This window comes from Aedes albopictus, chromosome 1 (genome assembly GCF_035046485.1).
Source record: "Aedes albopictus strain Foshan chromosome 1, AalbF5, whole genome shotgun sequence".
Classification (NCBI taxonomy): Eukaryota; Metazoa; Arthropoda; class Insecta; order Diptera; family Culicidae; genus Aedes; species Aedes albopictus.
In genome coordinates, this window is record NC_085136.1 from 253,223,951 (window position 1) to 253,251,072 (window position 27,122).

General features: G+C 44.4%; 2 protein-coding genes across 2 annotated transcripts in view; one reads left to right on the forward strand and one right to left on the reverse strand.

Annotated features, from left to right (window-relative positions):
* LOC134285574 (tachykinin-like peptides receptor 86C) overlaps positions 1 to 27,122 on the forward strand; it is a 545,193-nt gene that overhangs the window by 116,165 nt on the left and 401,906 nt on the right. The window lies entirely within an intron of this gene.
* The window catches only part of LOC109622447 (phenoloxidase 2), a 70,713-nt gene continuing 57,537 nt past the window's right edge, over positions 13,947 to 27,122 (reverse strand). Inside the window, exons 4-5 of the mRNA XM_020076773.3 lie at positions 14,568 to 14,749; positions 13,947 to 14,489 (exon numbers count right to left, since the gene is read on the reverse strand). Of these exons, the coding sequence (XP_019932332.1) occupies positions 14,044 to 14,489; positions 14,568 to 14,749 (628 nt within the window). The 3' untranslated portion in view covers positions 13,947 to 14,043. The remainder of the gene's footprint in view (positions 14,490 to 14,567; positions 14,750 to 27,122) is intronic.

A 27,122-nucleotide genomic window follows, 5' to 3' on the forward strand; every position in this document is an offset into this window, starting at 1 on the left:
GACGTGAAAATCGTTGTCGGCGACATGAACGCGCAGGTAGGAAGGGAGGAAATGTACAGACCGGTAATCGGTCGAACAGCCTGCACGCCGTATCGAATGACAACGGCCAGCGATGCGTAAACTTTGCAGCCTCCCGTGGTATGGTAGTCCGAAGCACCTTCTTCCCCCGCAAAGATATCCACAAAGCCACCTGGAGATCACCCGACCATCAAACAGAAAACCAAATCGACCACGTTCTAATCGACGGTAAAATCTTCTCGGATATAACCAATGTCCGCACATATCACAGTGCGAATATAGATTCGGATCACTACTTAGTCGCTGTATGCATGCGCTCAATACTTTCAACAGTTATCACCACGCGTCGACATTGAGCAGCTGCGTAACGTAGAAATGGCTACGCGCAGCAGTTAGCAGTGGCCCTAGCAACGGAAGAGCAGCTTGGCGCAGCTACACTTGAAGATGGCTGGAGGGACATCCGATCCGCCATAGCTAGTACCTCGGCTACAGCTCTAGGCTTCGCGATTCCGAATCACAGAAACGACTGGTACGACGGCGAATGTGAACAGTTGAAAAACGAGAAGAATGCAGCATGGGCGAGAATGCTGCAACATCGTACGAGAGCGAATGAGGCACGTTACAAACAGGCGCGGAACAGGCAGAACTCAGTCTTCCGGATGAAGAAGCGCCAGCAGGAAGAACGAGATCGCGAAGCGATGGAAGAGCTGTACCGCGCTAAGGGCACACGAAAGGTCTACGAGAAGCTGAACCGCTCGCGCAGAGGCTTTGTGCCACAAGCCGACATGTGCCGAGATAATAACGGGAATATTCTCACGAGCGAGCGTGAGGTGGTCGAGAGGTGGCGGCAGCATTACGATGAGCACCTCAATGGCGACGTTGCAAGTACCGAAGGTGGCGTGATAACAGATCTAGGAGTATGTGCACAGGACGAAAGACTTCCGGCCCCTGACCTTCAAGAGATTGAGGAGGAGGTTGGCCGGTTGAAAAACAACAAAGCCGCTGGAGCAGATCAACTACCAAGCGAGCTTCTAAAATACGGTGGAGAAGCACTGGTGAGAGCACTACACTGGGTCATTACCAAGATTTGGGAGGAGGAAGTATTACCGGAGGAATGGATGGAAGGTATCGTGTGTCCCATCTACAAAAAGGAAGACAAGTTGGATTGCGGGAACTACCGCGCGATCACACTACTGAGCGCTGCCTACAAGATACTCTCTCAAATTTTATGCCGCCGACTATCACCGATTGCAAGAGAGTTCGTGGGGCAATATCAGGCTGGATTTATGGGTGAACGCGCTACAACGGACCAGATGTTCGCCATCCGCCAGGTGTTGCAGAAATGCCGCGAATACAACGTGCCCACACATCACTTGTTCATCGATTTCAAATCGGCGTATGATACAATCGATCGAGAACAGCTATGGCAGATTATGCACGAATACGGATTCCCGGATAAACTGATACGGTTGATCAAGGCGACGATGGATCGAGTGATGTGCGTAGTTCGAGTATCAGGGACACTCTCGAGTCCCTTCGAATCTCGCAGAGGGTTACGGCAAGGTGCCAGGTAATAAGAAGAGCGGGGATAAACACGAGTGGGACGATTTTCACGAGGTCCGTTCAGCTGCTTGGTTTCGCCGATGATATTGATATTATTGCTCGTAAATTTGAGACGATGGCGGAAACGTACATCCGACTAAAGAGTGAAGCCAGGCGAATCGGATTAGTCATTAATGTGTCGAAGACATAGTACATGATGGCAAAGGGCTCCAGGGAGGAATCACCGCGCCCGCCACCCCGAATTCATATCGACGGTGATGAAATCGAGGCGGTTGAAGAATTCGTGTACTTGGGCTCACTGGTGACCGACGACAGCGACACCAGCAGAGAAATTCAGGGGCGCATTGTGGCAGGAAATCGAGCCTTCTTTGGACTCCGCAGAACTCTACGATTGAATAAAGTTCGCCGTAACACGAAGTTAACCATCTACAAAACGTTGATTAGACCGGTCGTCCTCTATGGGCACGAAACATGGACCCTACGTGCAGAGGACCAACGCGCTCTTGGAGTTTTCGAACGGAAGGTGTTGCGTACCATCTACGGCGGAGTGCAGATGGAAGACGGGACTTGGAGAAGACGAATGAACCACGAGCTGCATCAGCTGCTGAGAGAACCAACCATCGTCCATACCGCGAAAATCGGGAGGCTACGGTGGGCGGGTCACGTCATCAGGATGTCGGATAGCAACCCGACTAAAATGGTTCTCGAGAGTCTTCCGACCGGTACAAGAAGACGTGGTGCGCAGCGAGCTAGGTGGGTCGACCAAGTGGAGGACGATCTGCGGACCCTACGCAGAGTGCGGAACTGGAGGCAAACAGCCATGGACCGAGTGAAATGGAGGCGACTACTTCCCAAGCAACACCCATGTTATATAAGAGTTACGACAGCGCATGTTTTGGTTGTATAGAAGTTAATTTTACGTAATATTAACATTGTGTTGGAATAACGTCAATTAAACTTCTATACAACCGAAACTTGCGCTGTCGTAACTAATATATAACATGTGTGCTGCTTGGGTATGTACAGCAGAGGCCACCCCGGCCTTAGCCTGGCCGGTAAGGTAAGATACCTATCCGACCTTTGCTGCTTCGTGTTTCAGGCGGGTGTACAGCTCTGCCACCGTTCTAAATGTTCTGGCAATAATGTCCATGTCGTCCGCAAAGCACACAAACTGTCCGGATTTTATGAAAATCTTCCCCAGCTGTTGAGCCCGGCTCGTCGCGTCACACCTTCCAGAGCGATGTTGAAGAGTAGGCATGAGAGCCCATCACCTTGTCGTAGTCCCCGGCGAGATTCGAGAGAACTGGATAGTTCACCCGAAACCCTTACGCAGTTTTGCACTCCGTCCATCGTTGCTTTAATCAGTCCAGTCAGATTCCCAGGAAAGCCGTTTTCGTCCATGATTCTCCATAGCTCTGCGCAGTCGAAACTGTTGTATGCCGCTTTGAAGTCAATGAACAGGTGATGCGTTGGGACCTGGTATTCACGGCATTTCTGGAGGATTTGCCGTACGGTGAAGATCCAGTCTATTGTCGACCGGCCGTCGATGAAGCCGGCTTAATAACTTCCCACGAACTCATTTGTTTTAGGTGACAGACGATGAACGATGATTTGGGATAGCGCTTTGTAGGTGGCATTCAAAAAGTGATCGTTCTAAATTTCCCACATTCCAAATGGTTGCCTTTCTTGTGAATGGGATTACCCCTTTGTTTCACTCTTCTGGTAGGTGTTCGGTTTCCTAGATCCTGACTTTCAGCCGGTGCAGACAGGTGGTCAACTTTTCTGGGTCCATCTTGATATATTCAGCTGCAATACCATCCTTACTAGCTGCTTTGTTGTGTTTGAGCTGGTGGAAGGCACCCTTAAATTCCCTCAGCGTAGGAGTTGGCTCATTTCCGTCCTCTACTGCATTGACGTAGTCGTTCCCTTTGTTGTCGTTGTCTCCCGTGCCTACGTCCTCTACACCATTCAGGTGCTCGTCGCAGTGCTATTTCCACCTTTCGATAACCTTCCGTTCGTCAGTCAAGATGATCCAGTCCTTATCCTTGCACATTTCGACTCGCGGCACGAAACCTTTGCGAGATGCGTTGAGTTTTTGTTATTTGGAATGCGACCAGGGTTTTGTTGAATAGTCCCTCTGTTATTGGCTGTTTCCGGTCAAAATGGATTTTTAGGCGGAATTACTTTATATCTTCCAACGTTTCGGCCCTTGGTTTGGGCCTTCCTCAGGAAGGTCTAAAATTGGGGTTTATTTATTATGTTGGGATTGTGGTTTATGTTTTTTACAAAAATTACTCACTATAGGCGTACCGCTAGCGTTTCATAGCCCGTTGCTGGGCTGTGGGCTGTCGGTATAAACTTTGTGGTTTGTCTGCAAGTTTTGTTTTTGTTATTTTTTGCGTGTTATGGTTCATCCGTGTTGTTTGTTGGGGGTTTACCTGATTTTGGATGGTGGTGGGTAGATTTTGAGGGTGAATTTTTTAATTTTTGTTGTTGCCACTTCACCAACCACTGACATGGCGTCTAGACACTGTGTACTGGTATATGTGTGTAATTTTTACAATTAATGTGTTCATATGGTGTTTTGTGAGATTTCTCTCTTTCTGTTTTGCTTGTGTGTATGTGTGTGTGTTTGCTGTAATTTTCACTATTATTGCTATGCCTATTTGTTTTGGTTATCGGTTGTTTCATGGTGGGGAAGCGAGGCAGGTTCGGCGGGTGACGGGTTTGTTTGGGTTTGCTGGAGGTGTCTAGGGGCTATTGTACGGAGAAGTCCACTGTATATTGCACTGAGGCCTTCTACGTCGGTCCGGTGATTGACGGTATGTGGGGTGTTGTATATGTGGAAACATTCCAATAGGGGTAGCGTAGCTCTGTTGTTCGTTCGGTCTATTATTTTGGTTCCCTGTAGAGCAAACGTGTGGTCCTCTTTTACGCAGTGTTCGGTTAGAGCTGTTTTTTGACTGTGTTGTATCATGGCTTGATCGTTTTTAGTGTATCCCAGATCCCGTAGACGATTGAGTTGGTTCACGTTTGATTGATGTCCACTCAAACGTTTTTTTAGCTTATTTGTTGTCATACCGATGTATGAGTAATCGCAATCATTGCAAGGGATTTGATATACCACATTGTGTTGCTGCATCGGGTCGAGTGGATCTTTCACTTTCGTATGGAGACGAAAGCATAAACCACAATCCCAACATAATAAATAAACCCCAATTTTAGACCTCCCTGAGGAAGGCCCAAACCAAGGGCCGAAACGTTGGAAGATATAAAGTAATTCCGCCTAAAAACCCATTTTGACCGGAAACAGCCAATAGTTGAGTTTTTGGTAGAACTTCCGTGTTTCTTGGGCATGGCACAGCAGTTCCATTTCATCACACTCCGCTTCTTCCAGGCGGCCTTTTTTTCTCCCGAAAGAGGCGGGTCTGCTGTTTCCGCTTCTGTTTGTAACGTTCCACGTTCTGTCGGGTCCCTTGCTGCAGCATTACCGCCCTCGCTGCGTTTTTCTCCTCCAAAACCGTTCTGCACTCTTCGTCGAACCATTCGTTCCGTCGATTCCGTTCCACGTACCCGACGGTGCTCTCGGCTGCGTCGTTGACGGCTGCTTTCACTGTACTCCAGCAGTCCTCTAGAGGGGCCACATCGAGCTCGCCCTCGTCTGGCAACGCGGCCTCGAGATTCTGCGCGTATGCTGAGGCGACATCCGGTTGTTTCAGTCGCTCTAGGTTGTACCCTGGCGGTCGCCGGTACCGTGCATTGTTGATGACGGAGAGTTTTGGGCGCAGTTTGACCATCACCAGAGAGTGGTCAGAGTCGATGTTGGCGCCATGATAGGTCCTGACGTCGATAATGTCGGAGAAGTGCCGTCCGTCAATCAGAACGTGGTCGATTAGAGATTCCGTCTGCTGTGGTGATCTTCAGGTGTAACGATAAAGGAGGCTGTGTTGGAAAAAGGTGCTACGTATGGCCATATTTTTGGAGGCGGTGAAATCGCTGAACTTACCAATCGTCGGTCTGAATTCCTCCTTCTGGCCTATCTGAGCGTTTAAATCTCCTAAGATGATCTTGACGTCGTGGCTTAGGCAGCGATCGTACTCGCGTTCGAGCTGCGCGTAAAATGCGTCCTTGTCATCATCAGTGCTTCCGGAGTGTAGGCTGTGCACGTTTATTATGCTGAAGTTGAAGAATCGGCCCTTGATCCTAAACCTGCACATTCTTTCGTCGGTCGGCCACCAACCGATCACGCGCCTCTGCATATCACCCATCACGATGAAAGCTGTTCCCAGCTCGCATGTGTTGCCGCAGCTCTGGTAGATGGTATGATTACCTCTAAACTTCCGCACCATGGATCCTGTCCAACACACCTCCTGCAGCGCTCCCAATGAAGTTGAGAGAACGGCAGTTCCACGTACCGAGTTCCCAATCGCAAGTCCTTTTTGTTCGCTGGGATCGTTGTCGTTGGTCTCGGTTCGTATTATTCTGTTGCTGATTTTCCGTTACAATGGTTTTTCACGGCTGGCTCGTAGGGCCTAACACCAACCCTCTACTTTCCGGAGGACCATAGTGCACAGTTGAGTTTAGAGTCCTTCTCTGGCACTCGGACGTAGATCAGCCGCCCCTAACATGGGGATCAGACGCTGTTGTGAGCCGCTCCTCCTGGAGAACAGACGCTCAGGTTTGCCGAAGCAAACCCCCCCTTCCCGGCCAGCCTTCGACCAAAGCTTCCACCGGGGTTGGTTACCCGATCTTCCCTAAGGTTGCTCATAGTTTCCGGCCGGTACCACGAGGAGTTAGGGATAGGAGTTGCTGGGCAGAGGCTAGTGGATCACAAATTTTCAAACTTCAAACTTTTCAAATTTCCACATATTGTACCTTAGGAATTTTGCTAACTTTGAGGTTAATAAATGGTTCGTGCCGTCACGTGTCGCCGCAATTTCGGATTGTACATAAACATCATGCTTAGGACTGCATTAAAACGTACAAATATTTTGCATAAAATGTGGGGCTTACTGACTTACACAGGTTTTAAAATGATTGAAGTTACGTAATTTTTATATATCCCTTTTGTGGAGCGGACCTGGTGTGGTAGTTAGAACACTTGACTATCACGCCGAGGACCTGGGATCGAATCCCACTCCCAACAAACTCACAAAATGTGGGTTCTTCCTTCGGAAGGGAAGGAAAGCGTGGGTCCCGAGATGAACTAGCCTAGGGCTAAAAATCTCGTTAATACAGATAATAAAGACTGCCCCAGAAAGTATGGACGCACCTAGTCTTCAGTTGTCTGGGCCTGATCGATGGTTCTTGTTTAGGGCTTCGTTTTGGCTGTTTCTGCTAACTATAGGTTCGAAAATTCAAACGATCTTAGTCACGATGAACATTGGAATGTGAAATGTTAACTTTTTTGGTCATATCCCACTTCGTGTTAGTTAGGAGGTTTTTTCTTGTGCTCAAACACCTTCATTTTTTGCTTATTCAACCGAGGGTTAGCAGAATCTTTATTTTTTACCCAATTTTTGCCTATGCTTAAACGTCTTATCCCCACCGTGATTGCTGATTGCTGGTTGCACGATTTTCTCACTTACTCCCACCATATTTTGATCATTTCCCAAGTGATCTTTCAAACTCTGTACAACGTTTGTGCACATTATTTCAATGATGTTCCGCTGATAGTTTATGTATTTTGAAACACACTGTTGGAATCGCAAAAACCGCTATACAAATGCTGAGAAAATAGGTTGACCAACAGGATGTAACTTTCAAAAAGAACTAGTCATCAATAGTTTTTAAATGCCAGTATTTTCTTACTGCGTCCATACTTTCTGGACCGGTCTTTAATAATAATAATATCCCTTTTGAAACACTAAAACACTATATAGCATATAATGTCCACCATGGCCATCCAGGTCACAGCGAGGCTAGCTCCGTCGATGACCGTTTCTTACTTACCTTACCGATCAGGCTAAGGCCGGGGTGGCCTCTGCTGTACATAGTAGCCGTCTCCATTCCACTCGGTCCATGGCTGTTTGTCTCCAGTTCCACATTCTGCGTAGGGTCCGCAGATCGTCCTCCACTTGGTCGACCTACTTAGCTCGCTGCGCTCCACGCCTTCTTGTACCGGTTGGATGACTCTCGAGAACCATTTTAGTCGGGTTGCTATCCGACATCCTAATTACTGTGAAAAAAGAACACAATAGCCATATTGCATCAAACTAGACGGTTGCCGACTGATACCTCAATCAGCAACCGCCACTCTCTTTATTCCATTCAGGTATATACAGTTTAACAATCTTCTTCCATAATAACCCGAGTAGAAGTAAAAATCAAAACAATATCATCATTTGATATTCCTCAGTGAAGTACTCAAGATCATAATTAGCTATTGGTTTGTTTGACATAAGAGATAAAAAATCAAAAAAGCAAAAATTAGTATGGAGAAGAACATAATAATATCTCATTTTAATATTATAAGATCAGGCTAATATCTGGGGAGATCTGGGCTGTAGCACATCAAACCAATATCATAAAATGATCTGACAGATGGACTAGAGTAAAAAAAAAATATAGCCGCGACCAGAATCGATCTTATGACCTTGCGATTTATGAGCAGTGACATTACCACTGCACTACGACTCATATTTGAAAATAGAAAATTACAAGAGCATGAAGTTCTACGTTTTCCAAGGTGTTTGCGACTCATGGTAGCTGTGCTGGTTTGGTCCCGCCATGTTGTAGATGAGTGTGTGGAAGAACTAATTTTGATCTTCAGTAGTAGTTTTCAGATCTTACAATTTTCGGATGCTATAGATGAATGTGTGAAAAAAAAAAACTGATTTTGATCTTGAGCAGTAATTTTCAGATCTTTCGATTTCTGGATGTTGCAGATGGAAATGTGAAGAGCTAATTTTGATCTTAAGCTGTATTTTTCAGATTTCCCAATGGTACGTGTTCTATTGCAGAATATTAATACAGTTTCCACCCAAAATTTGCAAACTGAAGCGATAGTATGGAAAATGAAAATGAACTTAGGCTGAATTAGGAATTGCATATTTTCCTAAACTAAAAGAGCAGTTTTCTCTAGATGATTTCACATTTTATGTCTGTTCTTTGAATTGATAACAAAGATAGTGATGCAAACTTTAAAACGACATATGTAGAAACATGTTTGGTTTATTTTGCGCCTAAAACAGAACGAATTTCCGCCAATAGGACGCAATCAGTGAAGTACTAGATCATAGTTTCCCAAACTGTGGGTCGCGACCCCCTAGGGGGGTCGCCAGCCTTCATCCAGGGGGTCGAAAGGGACAGTAAAATATTTTGCTGTAACAGACAACTAATGAGGGAATTTCTATGGGGGGTCGCGGAAACTACGTCTGCTGGCAAAAGGGGGTCGCGCAACCTGAAAGTTTGGGAACCTATGTACTAGATTGTTGTAATTAGCATTAGCATTAGCATTAGCATTAAGCGAGTCGCACAAATTCGTAGGTGGTACAGTCCTAGACCGCTGTTATGAGGGTTGCCTCATTCCCGTCCGAACCAAAGCACAAAGATTTGGGACTAATCTTTGACTCTTAGACAAGACTGACGCAATCCTCCAATGGTCGAGCACTGTCCTGGCCACGCCCTTGCGACTGCTGAGGAATGGGAAAGGATAGTTAGTTTTGGACACCTATGAAAGATGTAGACAACTCTACGATCTCTCAGGCCTAGGTGTCACGGGAATTTGGGTGTTGTTAGTGAAAGAGTAAACTCCAAAGGATACGCTTGGTCAACGTTCAGGCACACCATTGTTAGACTGCTTTCCTCGTCATCTTGATTGCTTTCCTCGTCATCTTCCTGGCATTTGGTTGAATTACTATTAATCTGAAATATAAAATAACATTAACATCGTACGTCAAATAAGCTATTTACATATTAGTGATACGCTTGCCACAGTTACAATTTTTTTACAATATTATTTATATCATACGATAAATTTACCTGAATCCTGCTGAAATAAAATGTTAATTAGCTGTATATTGAAACAAAAATACTTCAAAACACAAAAAGTGCATCAAACTTTGATCTTGGAATATTTATAAATACGGTAAATATCAAGATCAAAATTTGATTTGATAGATCTTACACCGCAACGCACCATTCTAAGGTGATCTACCCACGTTACGGGAAAGTGAAGTACTAGATTGTTGTAATGAGCAAAAATTTTGTATGGTAAGAAGATAAATTTTCCATTTCTGTAATGAAATGATGCAATAAGCGTGGTTATCATGATTCCTTGCCTAGTTTAATGCTGTTTGCCATAGACCTTCAAATCAGCTTTGCTGAAGACACGAACTTTCTGTGGTCTAAATCATTGAATAAACCATATCAAAGTACTTCATTGTAAATGCACACTGGCGCCACATAGCGGCAAAATTACGCACTAAACTTACCACCATTTGATAGCTATATCCCTTCTGATCAACATAGCTGAAGACACGAACATTCTAGGTGGACAGAATGATGAGATAAACCATGTCAAAGTACTTCATTTTAAATGCACACTAGTGCCACATAGCGGCGGATTTTCGCTTCCAACTTACCACCATTTGATAGCCATAGACCTTCTGATCAACTTTGCTGAAGACACGAACCTTCTAGGTGGTCAGAATCATGAGATAAACCATGTCAAAGTACTTCGTTTTAAATGCACACTAGCGCCACATAGCGGCGGATTTACGCTTCAAACTTACCACCATTTGATAGCCATAGACATTCTGATCCACTTTGCTGAAGACACGAACATTCTAGGTGGTCAGAATCATGAGATAAACCATGTCAATGTACTTCATTGTAAATGCACACTAGCGCCACATAGCGGCGGAATTACGCACTAAACTTACCACCATTTGATAGCCATAGACCTTCCGATCTACATTGCTGAAGACACGAATTTTCTAGGAGGTCAGAATCATGAGATAAACTATGTCAAAATACTTCGTTTTAATGGCATACTAGCTCCACGTAGTGACGATTTTACGTACCAAACATTCCATCATTTGAGCGTCATAAACCTGCTGAACAACTTTGCTGAAGGTCTAAATTTTGCAGAGGATACGGTTTTTGAGATATAGTTTAGTAAATCATAAGGATTTCAGGTGATGCCAAACTTTTCGGGGTGCTGCAATACTAAACAATGCGATTCCATATTTATGGCGGATAGTGTATAGCGGTTGGGTGCTTTTTGCCTGCTTTTGGAGAAGGAATTTTGGAGATTGGCGACGTCACACAGCTCTGGGCCAATCTCTGGGAGAACTCTGTCTAGCACAGCGACGATGAGATGTGGTTGGCAGAGAAAAAGCAACAGTTTAATGGAGTGGGAGACATGACCGCGGTCGTAATAACCGCTCAGGATATACGTGAGTTTACCCGTTATACCATCAATTAGGCTGCACCAGGACCCGGATGGCGGAATGCTTCAACATGGAGCTAGAAGACCCAACGCAGCTACCAAAGTTCAATACCAGGGGTATCACTTATGCCGAAGGATCAAAACACAACGGATCCAGCAAAGTGCAGACCAGTAACGTGCCTTTCGAGTCTGTACAAAGTCTGTCTGTTGGCGATAATCGCAAGGAGGATACAAGACCACAGCGATGCCAATAACGTGATGGCCCAAGTACAAAAAGGGTACCGCTAAAACACGCAAGGCTGCGAAGATGATGTCATCGTAGATACAGTAATTGTGGGTCAAAGCACCGCATCATCCACAACTTCTTTATGAAACGACCTGAAGCTGTTTGCGGAATCTGTACAGAGGCTGCAACAACTATTGCGGCTTGTGACGGTGTTCAGCAACGACATCCGGATGGAGTTTGGAATTGACAAATGTCGGTCAGTCCGTCTTCGCCGGGGTCAAGTAGTGCATTTCAGTTGTTTCTGCGTCAACGAATAGGAGGAGATTCGGAATATAGTTGAAGGCAAGGTTGAAGGTGAAGTTGCAGGACAAGTTCTTGCATCGTGTCAACTGTGTTCTAAGGAGCTTTCTACCAGGTCAGCAATAAGGTGTTGTGTCGCTGTTGACCCACAGCTTTTGGGTGGTGAAGTGGACCAAGACTGACCTCGAGGCACTAGAATGAGCATTACGCGTGGCGTTCACCATACGCCGAATGCAGCAGGGACTACAGACCCGGGGCCTGACAAACCCCCCGCTTGCGAGCCAGCCGCGTAGTTGCCGGCTTTGAATAGGACTACTAACCCCAATTCAAGGTGTCAAGCGACCCGTGCCGAGGAATGAGTGATCGAGGGGGTGCAAAAGATGCTCGATCTTTAACGGAGCCTGTGGGGTACCTGGGCACAACCACAGTAAGCTGTCCCTTACCGCGTTAATGCAGGGCTATGGCGTGGTGGACTTTCTTTCCTGTGCGACTCGTGGGATCTAAACATGAAATCATCAAACAACAAAAATCAGAATTCAGGTATAGGTAGTACAGGTGCGGTCAACCTCTTTGCAAGGAGCTGGTTGAAGAGGTCTCCGGCAAGGAGAAGCAAGGAGTTAGGCGCGGGAAGCTGCGTACGCAGCTCAAGCGTGGGAGCTCCAGTCCACTTCCCGGCAAGCCAGCCGGTGGAGATAATGGATGGAGCGTGGCTGCTGAAGAACATCAGCCAAGAAAAGAAAAAAGCCCGCAACTGAGGTGGCTGAGCAGCAGCTTGACAAAATCATAGACTTTGTGTCCACCAAGTCGAACAACAGCAAGGATCTGAAAACGGCTTTGTATCGACTTCGGGTGTCGATGGATGAAGCCAAGCAGGAACACGCGGTACTCGCGACAAGCACTCGCAGAAGTGGGCGAGACAGCCGTCAGGTGAGGAGCTGTGTGACGGCGCCCGCAAAGCCAGGAGTATGATAGCCCCGAAGGTCGGCAGCAACGCCGGTAAGTCAGACCCCAGCCAGAGTTCCCGGAAAGCAGGGAAGGGTGGGCCTGACAAGGCTGGCCCGTCCCGGAATGACCGTTGGTAGGCCCTTAGCAGCCGCAGAGTAGGGCGAACCAAGGGGAGGACCCTCCTTGGACTAAGGTGGAGCAAAGGAAGAGGAAGACGAAACCGCCGGTAGTAGTGCAGGACGCCAAGCCAAGGCGCAGGAGGGAAGGTGCCAAGCGCGATAAAGGCGACGCGCTCGTCATCAAGATGGAGCAGTCCAAGCACTCTGACGTCTTGAAGGCGATGCGTAGCGACGCCAAGCTCGAAGGTCTGGGAGCTGACGTGCGCAGTATTAGACGTACTCGTACGGGTGAGATGATCCTGGAGCTGAAGCGCGATAAGGATCGCAAGGGCGCCGCCTACAAGAGACTGGCGGAAAAGGTCCTTGGCGAGGGAGTACAAGTGAAGGATCAGACACATAAGGCGACTCTGAAGGTCGAAGACCTAGACGAGGTCATCGAAGTGGAAGAGCTCGTCACGGCACTGCGGCAACAGTGCGATGTACAGGTGACCGCCGCAACCAATAGGCTACGGAAGGGGCCAGCAGGGAAACAGATTTGGTTTAGCTACCTGTGACAGACGTCAAAAAGTCCGTTAACCTAGGGAGGATGAAGGTAGGCTGGTGCGTATATCACCTGACATTCCACGAGCCACCGGAGGTTTGCTGTGGGTTTGTGTGGTTCCAGATAAGATTGCAACGGCTCTGACAGGCGCAAACTGTGTAAAAGATGTGGCGCTGAAGACCATAAGGCACAATACTGCACGAGTCAACCGATTTGCATGATCTGTACCGGGAAATCAGTGAACAACAGACATCCAACAGGTAGTCCAAGGTGCTCGGCCTTGAAGAAAGCCGCAGTGAACAAATCACAGTGCAGGTAACGCAGTTGAACCTGAACAACTGTGATGCGGCTCAGCAACTGCTTTGTCAGGCGGTTTCTGAGTGGGAGACGGATATCGCCATCATAGCGGACCCATACCGAGTACCCGCCGTTACCAACTGGGTCGCGGATGGGTCCAGAAAAAATGGCGCCGATATGGACGACGGGTAAATACCCCGTCCAGGAGTTGGTGTCTACTATTTAAGAGGGCTTCGTGGTCGCCAAAGTAAACGGGGTCTTCTTCTGTAGCTGTTATATGCCACCGCGGTGGCCGAGCAGTTCACGCAAATGCTGGACCGCATTACGACCATGCTAACAGGGCGAAGGCCAGTAGTAATTGCGGGTGGTTTTAATGCCTTGCAACTTGCATGGTTTAGATGGCGACGAGTGCAGTGGAGAAAGACGCTTCATGCGGTGGAGATTCAAGGAAACGTTGTATCCATGCAGGTATTAGGATACGATCACATTTAAGTTTTCTACTGGTTTAAATGGGATGGTTCGGAAATGCAAAAAAGGATGGTATTCTTCTATATAAACTCTGTAATTCATTTAATCATTCCCACAATCAATTGCCATTATAGTCAATGTAAATGGTATCCCCGAATCATTAAACTTCAACCTAGGTCCTCGGCACGGTCTTGTCGATGTGGATGACGTTCACCGACTGGATGGCCATGTTCGGTGTCACGAAGTTCGACAGCCGGTCCACTCCGGACCGGGCCAACCGATCGAACGGATAGCCCATGGCCTTCCGATCCGGGTAGAGCCGATCGCGCACTCCGCAATAGGACGCCGCATCGTTACAGGTACCGACCAGATCCTGAACCACCCGGTCGTCCTCGTAGTTGGAAACCATCACGAACAGATCGGTTGGGAAGCCTTCTGGGAGGCCCTTGGGCACAAGCATGTGTGCGGGCCATCCGCAACCACAGAAGTTGAATGCTTCCTCCTCGGGGGTGCCCGTTTCCGGACGTTTGTCGTCCAGGTTGCGGAAGGTCCGCTCGAACGGGATGGTTACGGTGGACTCGTTGGAGCGGCGCCGGATGCGGTTGGAACCGGGGCGAACTGCGAACGAGGCGTTTGGTAAATAATAATAAGGATAGTTTCACCGTTATTAATTGAAGAGCTTCAAGAAAAACTTACGTGCCACCAGGAACTTGTCCATTTCGACCATGAAGAGACGCTGGTCTCGGAAGAGCATCGGCTGGCCACGTTCATCGTTCCGCGGGGCCATGAAGATACGCACGAAGCCCATCCGTTGCGCGTCGGAGGCGTTTTCGATCTGAATCACGTACTGGAACGGGGCGTGCTGCAGATGGGTGAACCTGAAGCGGTGAAACGAGAGAAAAAAAAACGGGATAAATACTCATTTCGATTTGGAATAGAAGAATGGCAAACTTTTTCGGGGAGCCTGGAAGCTCTTTCTTTAACGAGCGAGGAAGCTCCTGCTTCTAGGAGCTAAGAAATTTCTATGGAATTCAGAAATTCTTTTTTCGGGAGTTTGGAAGCTCTCACTTTCAGGGACAATTTCAGGAGTTTGGAAGCTTTTTTTCACAGAAAAGCTGGCTGATATACATTTTCAAAAGTTTGAAAACTCTCTCTTCACGGAGCTTTAAGATAATTTATTTCAAATTCTTGAAAGTTCCTTTTTCGAAAAGCTTGGAAGCTCCTTCTTCGAGAGCCTCTCTTTTCAGGGAGCTTGGAAGCTCCTTTTTTGAGGAAGGATGCCTCTTTTAGAAGCTTAAAAATTCTCTCTTCTCAAGAGCTTGGAAACTTCCACTTTCAGAAGCATGAAGATACCCACTTTCAGATGATTTGAAGAGGCTCGCTCATTCAAAAGCTTGGAAAATCCTTTCTCTCAGGAGCTGGGAGCTTTTTCTTCGAGAAGCCTGGAAGATCTCTTTTTCGGGAGCTTGTAAGCTCCTTCATTGGGGAAGCTGATTTTTGTAGGTGCTTAAACATTTCTAAATAGTTTGGAAACTCTCTCTTCAGGAGCTTGGAAGTTCTCACTATTCAAGAGCACGAAGAACCCAAATTTCCGCAGTTTTGAAGCTCTTTATCAGGAGAAGGATGATATTTACTTTCAGGAGTTTGATAGTTCTCCCTTCAAGGAACATAGAGCTTCCTTCCTCAAAGAGCTTGGAAGTTTACTTTTCCAGAAGCTTGGATGCTCGTTCTTGGGGGAGCCAGAAAGATCCCTATTTAGTGAACTGGGAAGCTTCTTCTTTGACGAACGGGGAAGCTTCCTCTCTTACGAGTTTGGAAACTGCAAAGGGGTTTGGAAGCTCTTTCTTCAGGAGCATAGAAGCTCCCATATTCATGAACATGAAGATGCTCGCTTTTGGAAGTTTGCATGCTCTTTCATGAGCATGAAGATATCACATGCAGGGAATGGGAAGCTTTCTCTTCAATGATTTTGGAGATTTTTCTTTCAAAAGCTTGAAAGATGTTTTTTTCGATAGCATGGAGTCTCCTCATTCCACGAACGAGCGAGCTTACTCTCTTAGAAGCTTAGAAATTTCTAAAAATTTGGAACTTCTCGTATTCAGGAGCACAAAGGTATCCACTATCAGAGGATTGGAAACTCTGTCTTTAAGGAAGTTACAGACCTTTTCTTCAGAAGCTAGATTTTTTTTACAGGAGCTTTGAAGCTCTTATTTGCAGGAGCACGAAGTTATCTCTTTCAGGAGCATAAAGAAACTTATTTTCAGGAATTTGAAAGCTCTCTTTTTCAGAAGAAGTTATTTTTAGGCAGGAGCATTGGAGCTCTCTTTTAGAAGAGTCTAAAAGATCGCTCTATAGAAAGCTTGGAAGCTCCTCCTTTCACAAGCGAGTGAGCTTCCTCTCTTGGGGAGCTAAGAAAACTCACTTTGGGGAGTTTAGAAGCCCTCTCTCTTCCTAAGAGCTTGGAAGCTCATTCTTTCAGGAGCAAAAAAGCTTTTTCTCTTAGGAGAGCTTTGAAATTGCTACACTTTCAGGAGCATGAGGGTACCCATTTTCAGGAAAATGGAAAGCTCTCTTTTTCAGGAGCATGAACGTATCTACTTTCAAACCTTGGAGGTTCCATTTCTCAGGGGCATGGAAGCTCCTTCCTTGAGGAGTCTGGAAGGTTGTTTCTTTGAGAAGTAGAAGCTCATCCTTTCAGGAACGAGAAAGCTTCCTCTCTTTGAAGCTTGGAAATTACTTAAGAATTTGGAAGCTCTCTCTCTCTCCACGAGCATCAAAGCTCTCACATTCAGTAGTATTAAGGTAGGTACCTTCATGAGTTTGTAAGCTTTATCTCTTTCAGGAGCATGACGGTGGGTTATTTCAGGAGATCAGATGCTCTCTTTTTAAGGAACATAAAGATTACCTCTTTTTTATGCTTGGCAGCTTTTTTCGAGGCAGCTTAAAGATCTATCTTTTAATGAAGTTTGGAAGTTCTTTTTTTCCGCGAGAGAGGAAGCTTCCTCTCTTGGGAGCTTAAGTATAAATTGCTGAGGAATTGGGAAGACCTCTCTTTACGATATTGGAAGCTCTTACATCCAGGAGCATTAAGGTACCCACTTTCAGTAGTTTGGAAGCTCTCTCTTTCAGGGACAATAAAAGAATCTACTTTCAGGAGTTGGAAGCACTCTCTTTTAGCAATTCAGAGACTTCCTCTTCGAATAGCTTGGAAGTTCCATCTCTTGGAAGCTTGGATGCTTCTTCTTTTACAAGCGAGGAAGCTTTCTCTCTGGATGTTCTTTTTTTTCCTGGAGCATTGAGTCTCCTTCGAGGACCCTGGAAGAATTTCTTAGGCAAGCTTGAAAGCTTATTCATTCAGGGACGAGAATGCTTTCTCTCTGAAGGCTAGGGAATTGCGAAGCTTTCTCTTCAGGAGCTTGAAAGCTCTCATATTCAGTAATATGATGGTACCCACATAGAGTTTGGAAGCACTCATTTTTAGGAGCATGAAGGTATCCACTTTCAGGAAGGCAGCACCTCTCTTTCAGAAACATAAAGACTTCCTCTTTTTAGAGCTTGGTTGTTTTTTTAGGAGCTTCGGAGCTCTTTCTTTCTCGAGCAAGGAAGATTCCCCTTTTTTGGAACTTAAACATATTTACGGATTGTGGAAGCTCTCTCCCTTCGAGAGTTTGGAAGCTCTTACTTGCTGGAGCATGAGGGTACCCAATGTCAGGAGTTTGGAAGCTCCTTCTTAAAGAAGCTCAAGTATATCTTCCTTTGAAAGCTTGGGAGTTATTTTTTTCCAGGAGCTTGGGATCTTCTTCTTTCATGAGAGAGGAAGCATCTTCTCTCAAGATCTAGACATTGCTAAGGAATATAGAAGCCCTCCCTTCAGGAGCTTGGAAAGTCCCACTTTCAGGAACATGATGGTTCCACTTTGAGGAGTTTAAGAGTTTTTTTGGTAGCATGTAGGTACCCACTTCTAGCAGTTTGGAAGCTCTCTCTTCTAGGAACTGAGAGACTCGCTCTATCAACAGTTTGAAAGTTTGAACGAGGAAGTTTTCTCTCTTAGGGAATTAGAAATTACCATAGTATTTCTTAGCCCTCACTTCAGGACCTTGGACGCCCTCACTTCCAGGGACATGACGGTATCCACTTTCAGTAGTTTGAAAGCTTTCTTCAGAAGCTTGGAAGCTCTTACTATCAGAAGCTTGCAAGCTCTCTCTTTAAGGAACTAAGAGAATGCCTCTTCCAATTGCTTGGAAGTTCCTTTTTACATGAACGTGAAGATCATGTTTTTTTTGGAAGCATTGAGGATTTCTTTTCACAGAGTTTGAAAGCTCTTTATTTCATGGGGGAGACTACTTTAAAAAAAACTAAGGAATTTTGGAAGCTTTCTTTACAGGAGTTTGGAAGCTCTTACTTTCAGGAACATAAAGGTACTTACTTGCAGGAATTGGAAAACTCTTTTCTGCAGGAACAAAAGGCTTCATCTTTCAAAAGTCTGGAAGTTTTGGGGAGCTTGAAAGCTCTTTTTTTTTAACTAGAATGTTTCCTCTCTTAGAACTGCTTCTACTAGGAAACTTTCTATTTCAGGAGCTTGGAAGCTCCCTTTTTATGAGAGTCTTTTTCTATAACTTTGAAGCTATTTTCCCAAGAGCTTAAAAGATTCCCCTGTTTTGAGCTTTAATGCTCATTCAGAAGCTTATCCCTGTCAGTAGCTCAGATGCCTCAGAAGCATGGAAGTAATTCCAACGGAATTACTACCATGCATTGAACCTAATTTTGGCAGTGATTTAATCAGAATCTCCTATTATGATGTAGTAGATGGAATTTCTTCAGAAAATCGAGCTTATCGTTCACAGTAATTCAATCAAAATCTCATGCAGATATATAAATTAAATCTGTTTAAAATACAGAGAGTCAAATGAATCGAGTAAGGCCTCTACGGATATTCGAGTAGAATCTCGACAAACATTAAAGTCAAAGTTGAGTCTTTTATGATTGAAGTGGATTCTCCATAGAGATTCTTGAAGAATCTACATAGAGATTTGAGTGAAATCCATTGATATTCATGAGTAATCTTCACAGAAATTCGAGTGATATCTCCTTGAAGGTTTGTGTAGACTTTCGCCCGACATTCGAGTAAACTCTTCCCAGAAATTCAAGTGCAGTCTGTACAGAGACTCTAGTGAAATTTCCACAGCAATTGCTTTGGAATTTCTAAAGATATTTGAGCACATTTTCTACAAAGCTTACTTTGGGGTTTGCAGGGACTTGAGTGAAATCTCTACACATTTTCGACAAGAATCTCCTTAGCAAGTCGAGTGGAATCTCGGCAGATTTTTGCGAGAATTAATCAGAGATTCAGTCGCATCTCCGTAATAATCCTTAATTCACCGACTTAGAAATTTTAATAAAATCTCTACAAATATTAGAGTAATGTCTCTATAGAAATTTGCGTAGAACATACTGGAAGGCTTTAATGAAATTTATTTCAAGATTCGAGTTAAATCTCCTAGGAAATTCGAGTGCATTCTCTACAGAGATTCGAGCAGAATCGTCACTGTGGTTTATGCAGAATTTCCACAGTAATTCGAGTGAAATCTCCAAAGCAATCAACTTCAATCTCCGCAGAGATCCAAATGCAATCTCATCATCGGTTTGAGTGGAATCTCTACAAACATTTTGGTAGAATCTCTCCAGAGATTCAACTGGAATGTTCCAGTTGGAGTCAAATCCTCACGGAGTGCGAGTTGAATCTCCACGGAGATTCGAATGGAATCTTTAAGAGATTCAAATGAAATCTCTACAAAGATTCGAGTGGAATCTCCACAAAGATTCGACTGGAATCTCTACAGAGCAGAGATTCGAGTGAAATCTCCTTAGAAATTCGAGTGGGATCTTGACAGAGATTCGAGAGGGATCTTCACAGAGATTCGAGTGGAATCTCCGCAGAGATCCGAGTGGAATCTCTACGGAGATTATAGTGGATCCTTCATGGATATTCGAATGGAATCTCCACCAAGATTCGAGTGAAATCTCCACAGAGATTCGAGTAAAATCTCCACCGAGATTCGAGCGGAAACTCTACCGAGATTCGAGTGAAATCTCCACAGAGATTTGAGAGGGATCGCCACCGATATTCGAGTGAAATATCCACAGATATTTGAGTGGAAATCTCCGCAGAGATTCCAGTGGAATTTCCTTAGAGATTCGAGTAGAATCTTCGCAGAGATTCGAGAGGAATCTCCACCGAGATTCAAGTGGAATCTTCACCGAGATTTGAGTGGAATCTCCACCGAGATTCGAGTGGAATTTTCACAGAGATTCGAGTAAAATCTCCACCAAGATTCGAGTGGAATCTCCACCGAGATTCGAGTGAAATATCCACAGCGATTCGAGTAGAATCTCCGCAGAGATTCGAGTGGAATTTCCGTAGAGATTGGAGTAGAATCTCCGCAGAGATTCGAATGGAATCTCCGCAGAGATTCGAGTAGAATCTCCGCAGAGATTCGAGTTGAATCTCCGCAGAGATTCGAGTTGAATCTCCGCAGAGATTCGAGTGGAATTTCCATAAAATTTCGAGTAGAATCTCCACAGAGATTCGAGTGGAATCTCCACAGATATTCGAGTGGGATCTTTACAGAGATTCGAGTAGGATCTCTACCAAGATTCGAGTGGAATCTCCACAGAGATTCGAGTGGAATCTCCACCGAGATTCGAGTGAAATATCCACAGAGATTCGAGTAGAATCTCCGCAGAGATTCGAGTGGAATTTCCGTAGAGATTGGAGTAGAATCTCCGCAGAGATTCGAGTGGAATTTCTGCAGAGATTCAAGTGGAATCTCCACCAAGATTCGAGTGGAATTTCCATAAAATTTCGAGTAGAATCTCCACAGAGATTCGAGTAGAATCTCCACAGAGATTCCAGTGGAATCTCCACAGAGATTCGAGTGAAATCTCCACAGAGATTCGAGTGGATTCTTCACAGAGATTCGAGTTAAATCTTCACCGAGATTCGAGTGAAATATCCACAGAGATTCGAGTGGAAGCTCGACCGTTATTCGAGTGGAATCTCCACCGAGATACGAATGGAATCTCCACAGAGATATATGTGGAATCTTTACTAGTATTATCGAGTAGAATATTCACAAAGGATCGAGTGGAATGTCCTTAGAAATCCGATTGGAATCTAAATTAGAGTGGAATCTCCACAGAGATTTGAGTGGAGTGTAGAATGAGCATAAGTTAAAATACACATAAATAAAAACAAAAAAAAAAAATTTGAGTGGAATCTCCCCATAGATTCAAGTGGAATTTCCAGAGATTCGAGTGGAGTTTCCACAAAGATTTGAGTGAAATCTCCACTGAGAAGACTCTCCATAGAAATTCGATAGAATCTTCGCAGAGATTCGAGTGGCATCCCCACGAAGATTCGAGCGGAATCTCCACCGAGATTCGAGTGGACTCTCCACAGAAATTCGAGTTGAATCTCCACGAATATTTGAGTGAAATTTCCACGGATATTCGAGTGGAATCTCAAGGGAGCATCAAGTGGAATCTCCATTTAGATTTGAGTAGAATTTCCATGGAGATTTGAGTGGAATCTTCACGGATATTTGAGAGAAATCTCCACGGAGCCTTAGCAGATATTCGAGTGGTATAGATATTCAAGTGGATTTTTTCAACAGAGATTCGAATGGAGTCTCCATAGAAATTGCAATGGAACCTCCATAGGAAATCAAAACGATTGTTTCTAGTGGAATCTTCACAAAGGTTCGAATGGAATCTCTACAAATATTCAAATAAAATCCCTTCCACAGAAATTCGGTTGGAGTCTCCACAGAGGAGGAAATCTCTACAGAGGAATCTCTATAAAAATGTGGTGGAATTTCCACAAAGATTCAGATGGAATCTCTAAGGAGATTCGAAAGAAATCTTCACAGCGTTTCGAACACTGAGTGACCGGAAAGTGGTTGGGAACCACTGCCCTCCGGGTTCCACTTGCACCTATCAAGAAAAAAAAATCTATTGAACTGCCCTCATAGACGTCTAGTATTAAAAAAGGAGAATGTTGATTAATATCTACACTATATTTGAAGCTCCCTCCAAGTTTGTCGGACTGCAAACTCCCAGCTAATTTTCTGAAGGTTATCCCCAGAGAGGTTGAACACGTCAGCACTCGTACTGCACTAGTTTGGTATTCTAATCGCCACAGGCAATGCAGAAGTGGAACTTTTTCAATTAAGACTAACTATTCAAACTAATGCATGATGGGGTGGGGTAAGAATTTAACAACCGGTACACCAATAGAGTTAATAAACTATAGAGGAAGAATGTCGCTGGCGTCGCCGCCGCAACATCTCTTGCTGTCCCTATCTCCGCCAGATAGGATATAAGTGTCAAAGCGAAAAAGTATGCAGTTTGACAGATAGATACCCGACATGTTTGCGAACGAGAACAAAGGGAACAGCAGCGACATTCGTCCTCTATAGTTTATTAACTCTATTGGTACACCAGCTCAGGGGAATGTCCGTCCATTATTGAACCGAATTCGGAGCATATGTGCTAGTTGCGCTTTGATACCCGAATGGATGATTACCCGAGAAGAAAATTTTCTTATTGCAGGGAATTTGATAAGTTTGGATGCTTTCGACTGCTGGGAGTTCGTACCGGGAGAATTTTTCGGCTTTCAGTCTTTAGAGCGGTCAGAACTAAAGCATGTTTTGTACGCCCGACGTTTCGATTGTATATTCAATCGAATTCCTACAAGAATTCCTACAGGAATTCCTACAGGAATTCCTCCAGAAATTCCACCAGGAATTCCACCAGGAATTCCTCCAGGAATTGCATCAGGAATTCTTCCAGGAATTCCTCCAGCAATTCCATCAGGAATTCCACCAGGAATTCCTCCAGGAATTCCACCAGCAATTCCTCCAGGAATTCCACCAGCAATTCCTCCAGGAATTCCACCAGGAATTCCTCCAGGAATTCCACCAGGAATTCCTCCAGGAATTCCACCAGGAATTCCACCAGGAATTCCTCCTGGAATTTCATCAGGAATTCATCCAGGAATTCCATCAGGAATTCCTCCAGGAATTCCACCAGGAATTCCTCCAGGAATTCCACGAGGAATTCCTCCAGGAATTCCACCAGGAATTCCTCCAGGAATTCCACCAGGAATTCCTCCAGGAATTCCACCAGGAATTCCTCCAGGAATTCCTCCAGGAATTCCACCAGGAATTCCTCCAGGAATTCCACCAGGAATTCCTCCAGGAATTCCACGAGGAATTCCTCCAGGAATTCCACGAGGAATTCCTCCAGGAATTCCACGAGGAATTCCTCCAGGAATTCCACCAGGAATTCCTCCAGGAATTCCACCAGGAATTCCACCAGGAATTCCTCCAGGAATTCCACCAGGAATTCCTCCAGGAATTCCACCAGGAATTCCTCCAGGAATTCCACCAGGAATTCTTCCAGGAATTCCACCAGGAATTCCTCCATGAATTCCACCAGGAATTCCTCCAGGAATTCCACCTGGAATTCCTCCAGGAATTCCACCAGGAATTCCTCCAGGAATTCCACCAGGAACTCCTCCAGGAATTCCTCCAGGAATTCCTCCAGGAATTTCACCACGAATTCCTTCTAGAATTCCATCAGGATTTCCTACAGGAATTCCTCATGGAATTTCTGCGGGAATTCCTCCAGGAATTCCTCCAGGAATTCGTCCGGGAATTCGTCCGGGAATTCTATTAGGAATTCCTCCGGGAATTCTTCCAGGAACTCCACCGAGTATTCCTCTAGGAATTCCACCAGTAATTCCTCAAGGAATTTCACCAGGAATTCCTCCAGGTATTCCACCAGGAATTCCTCCAGGAACTCCACCGCGCATTCCTCCAGGAATTCCACCAGCAACTCCTCAAAAAATTGCACCAGGAATTCCTCCAGGAGTTCCACCAGGAATTCCACCAGGAATTCCTCCTGGAATTTCATCAGGAATTCATCCAGGAATTCCATCAGGAATTCCCTAGAAATCGCTGCTGGAATTTCATCAGGCATTCTTCTAAAAATTCCATCAGGATTTCTTATAGGTATTGTATCAGGATTTTCTCTTGGAATTCCTCTAGGAATTTCATGAGGAATTTCTCCAGGAATTCATCAGGAAGTCCTTAGGATTTTTATCTTTAAATCCATCAGGGAGTTTCTCTTATAAGACTTTTTTTTCTTATAAGACGTGAGTTTATTTCTATTCGGGTTTTCCCAGTCCCATTGCGTATAGGAACAATGTACATACTTGTATTTGTTGCTTTCCAGGAGGGGACGTTTCTTCACTCGAGTAACTTTTTCCATTCGGTCGGTTGGATGCAATTCTTTGGATAATGAACGTAGTTTGTGTAATGGTAAGCGAGTTACCTACTTATTTCGCTTTGGGAGAGGGAAGGTCTTTCTTAGTCTTTAATTTAAGATCGATTTTTGGCTACGTTTCCGACGTTTCGGTCTGCGTATTTGGCCTTTTTTTGGGTCTTTCTGTCTATCACCTCTAGTTTTTCATGATTTATGTATCTGGAGTGCTCTTAAAGATTGCTTTCCATGAAAAAAATTTAACTCACTTTTGGGTATCTTCGTTTAACATATACTCATCTTCATTTCCCTGGTGTAACGCCCCCACTGGGACAAAGCCTGCACCTCAGTTTGCTGTTCCTTGAAAACTTCTACAATTATTAACTAAGTGTAGAATTAGCGTGATGTTAAAATTCACATAAATAAAAACAAAAAATAAAAAACAATTACTGATAGCAATGACCATTTTGCATGTATATATCGGAATATGTCCACCATAATAGTTCTTGGGCCGACTGGAAATCGAACCCACCATGCTCTATATAGTCTTGCTCAATACCCGCGCGTTTACCGCATCGGATATATGGATAGGGTCCCTGTGTATATTTACTACAATTCTCAAAATATCTAAACAACAGGTTTTATCACAAATTCCCACAATCCTTCCATCGATTCAACACGTTTCGGATCAGAGCCGCTGCTGTGCGCTGTAAATAACTATCATTCGTGTCGGCTCAGCGCAGCAGTGGGCCATATTTTCCTCAGCAAATATTTTAATCAGCTTCTGGGAAGGTTGTGCAAATTTGCTTGCTTGCTGTCCCATCATCGCATCGCATGGCATCACATCGTTCCACGGGGAGCCCTACCCACATAAACTATTGCTAGGACCATGGAGGGAGCCCATATAGCCACAGTTGTAAAGGCGTCGGTATTCAGCATGATCCAGCATGCTGAGGGTGACGGATTCAATTCCCGGTCGGTCCAGGAACTTTTCGTAAGGAAATTCCCATTTCCTTGTTCATAGAGGATCTTCGTGTCTGTCACACGATATACACTTGCAAATGGCCAGGAAGCTCTCAGTTAAAAACTGTAGAAGTGCTCAAGAACACTATGCGGAGAAGCAGGCTTTGTCCCAGTGGGGACGTTACGCCAAGAACGAGAAGAATGACCAAGGCAACATTAGTTCAACATTCTCGTGCAACCCTGGTCTGCGTTCCGCTCCGATGCTCCGAATCGAATAATTAATTAACGCCCAATCGCCACCCTGTTGGGGCTTTCGCCGTTGTTGGGTGACAAGAATAAATTTGCATTTTCCGGATGATTGGTTTTGCACATTATTTTTTCGTTTGTTTGCCGTTTTGTCGTCGGTGGTACAAGCGTTCCAGATACAGAAAAACCGGACAAGCAGCTCACCGTGACAATGAGGGAAAAGCGTGGGGAAATTCAATCCTTCTGCCACTAGTATTATAAATAATATGATCTGTGACGGCAGTAGGGATGTGCATAACTTTTGCAGATTTTTAGATAGGATAAAAATGGGAAGATTGGAAAACAGAAAAATTGAAAAATATCTCGATGATATAGCATACAAAGATAGCATAATGAAAAAAAAAATCTAATTAGGAATACAGATTGGCAGCAGGATAAGAAAACATAAACATAGAAGTATAACAAGAAAGAAGAAACCCAAGATAGAACCATTGGGAATGAAGAAACATGGATAGAAATATTGAAAGACATGTCGATAAAAATATGAAGGCAGAATCGAGAAAGCACAATTTTAATACAGAAATATTCGGAAGACAGGAAAGAAGACTGATAGGAAGATATGAAGATATATAGAGAATTTATGGAAATATAGGACGATAAGAAAGCTTACACATAGGATGGTTAGAAAGATTTGAAGACAGTAAATATTGTGGAACACCCGATTAAAGTGTACCGCCCAGGTAACATTTGATGCTGTACAAACGTTTCTCCAACTATTTTAAACCAGCCTTCATTTGAACAAAAGCTGAGCACGAGAGGTACAATCCTTTATTCAGCTCCTAAACATCTAATTTTGGTGATTTTATTCAACATTTATCTGATTTGAGGTTCATTGGAAGGCTGATTTAAGGCTTAATATGCGCTTAATAAGTAATCAATTAAATTTATTAATTGTGTAAAATAAAATTAAAACACTTTTGTGAGCTTATTTTTACCATTAGCTGCGTCTAATTTCAGAAGAGATGTCTAGGAATGTATTACATGATCTGTGGGAAAACTGGGAAATGAACTCGGACCTCCTGATTTATAGTCACTCACCTTAGTACCTACACCACACATAATTGTATGCCTTAATGCTAGAACTAGGTAACTCGTTTTTGGAAGTGTGGATAAAAATGGCTGGTTAAACTAATCCTAGTATAAAACAAACACTTTGTTGGTCTTAAAAGATGAATCATTATGTGTTTTCGTAGTTCCAATGTATAAACTTCCGTTTATTTTGGTATATGTTCAGATATAAACAAAACTCTCGAAATTTCGCAAAACCAGTTACCTAGTTCTAGCATTAAGGGAACGATATCATCGAAAACAAGAGTTTGGGTCTGAATAGTCAAGAACATAAGTTGAACTAAGTCTGTATTGAGGCTCAAGACGCGATGCGGACTTCCCGAAAACCATGCTATGGTAAGCTGTCAAAAATTATTTGAATGAATGTTGAGCAACAGATGGTTAATTCTGCATGTTGGTGTATGTTTTAAAGCTGTTTACCCAGATGAATAATATTCTATTCAGCTTGATATTCAGCCATCTATGTATTGCTGATTAAAGAGGTTGAACAAGCCTTACTTCAGACCAATATTCAGCTGTCATTGTGTTCAGCTATTGACACAATCAACCAGCTATTGTTCAGCTAATACTCTCACTGTTCAGCATTCATTG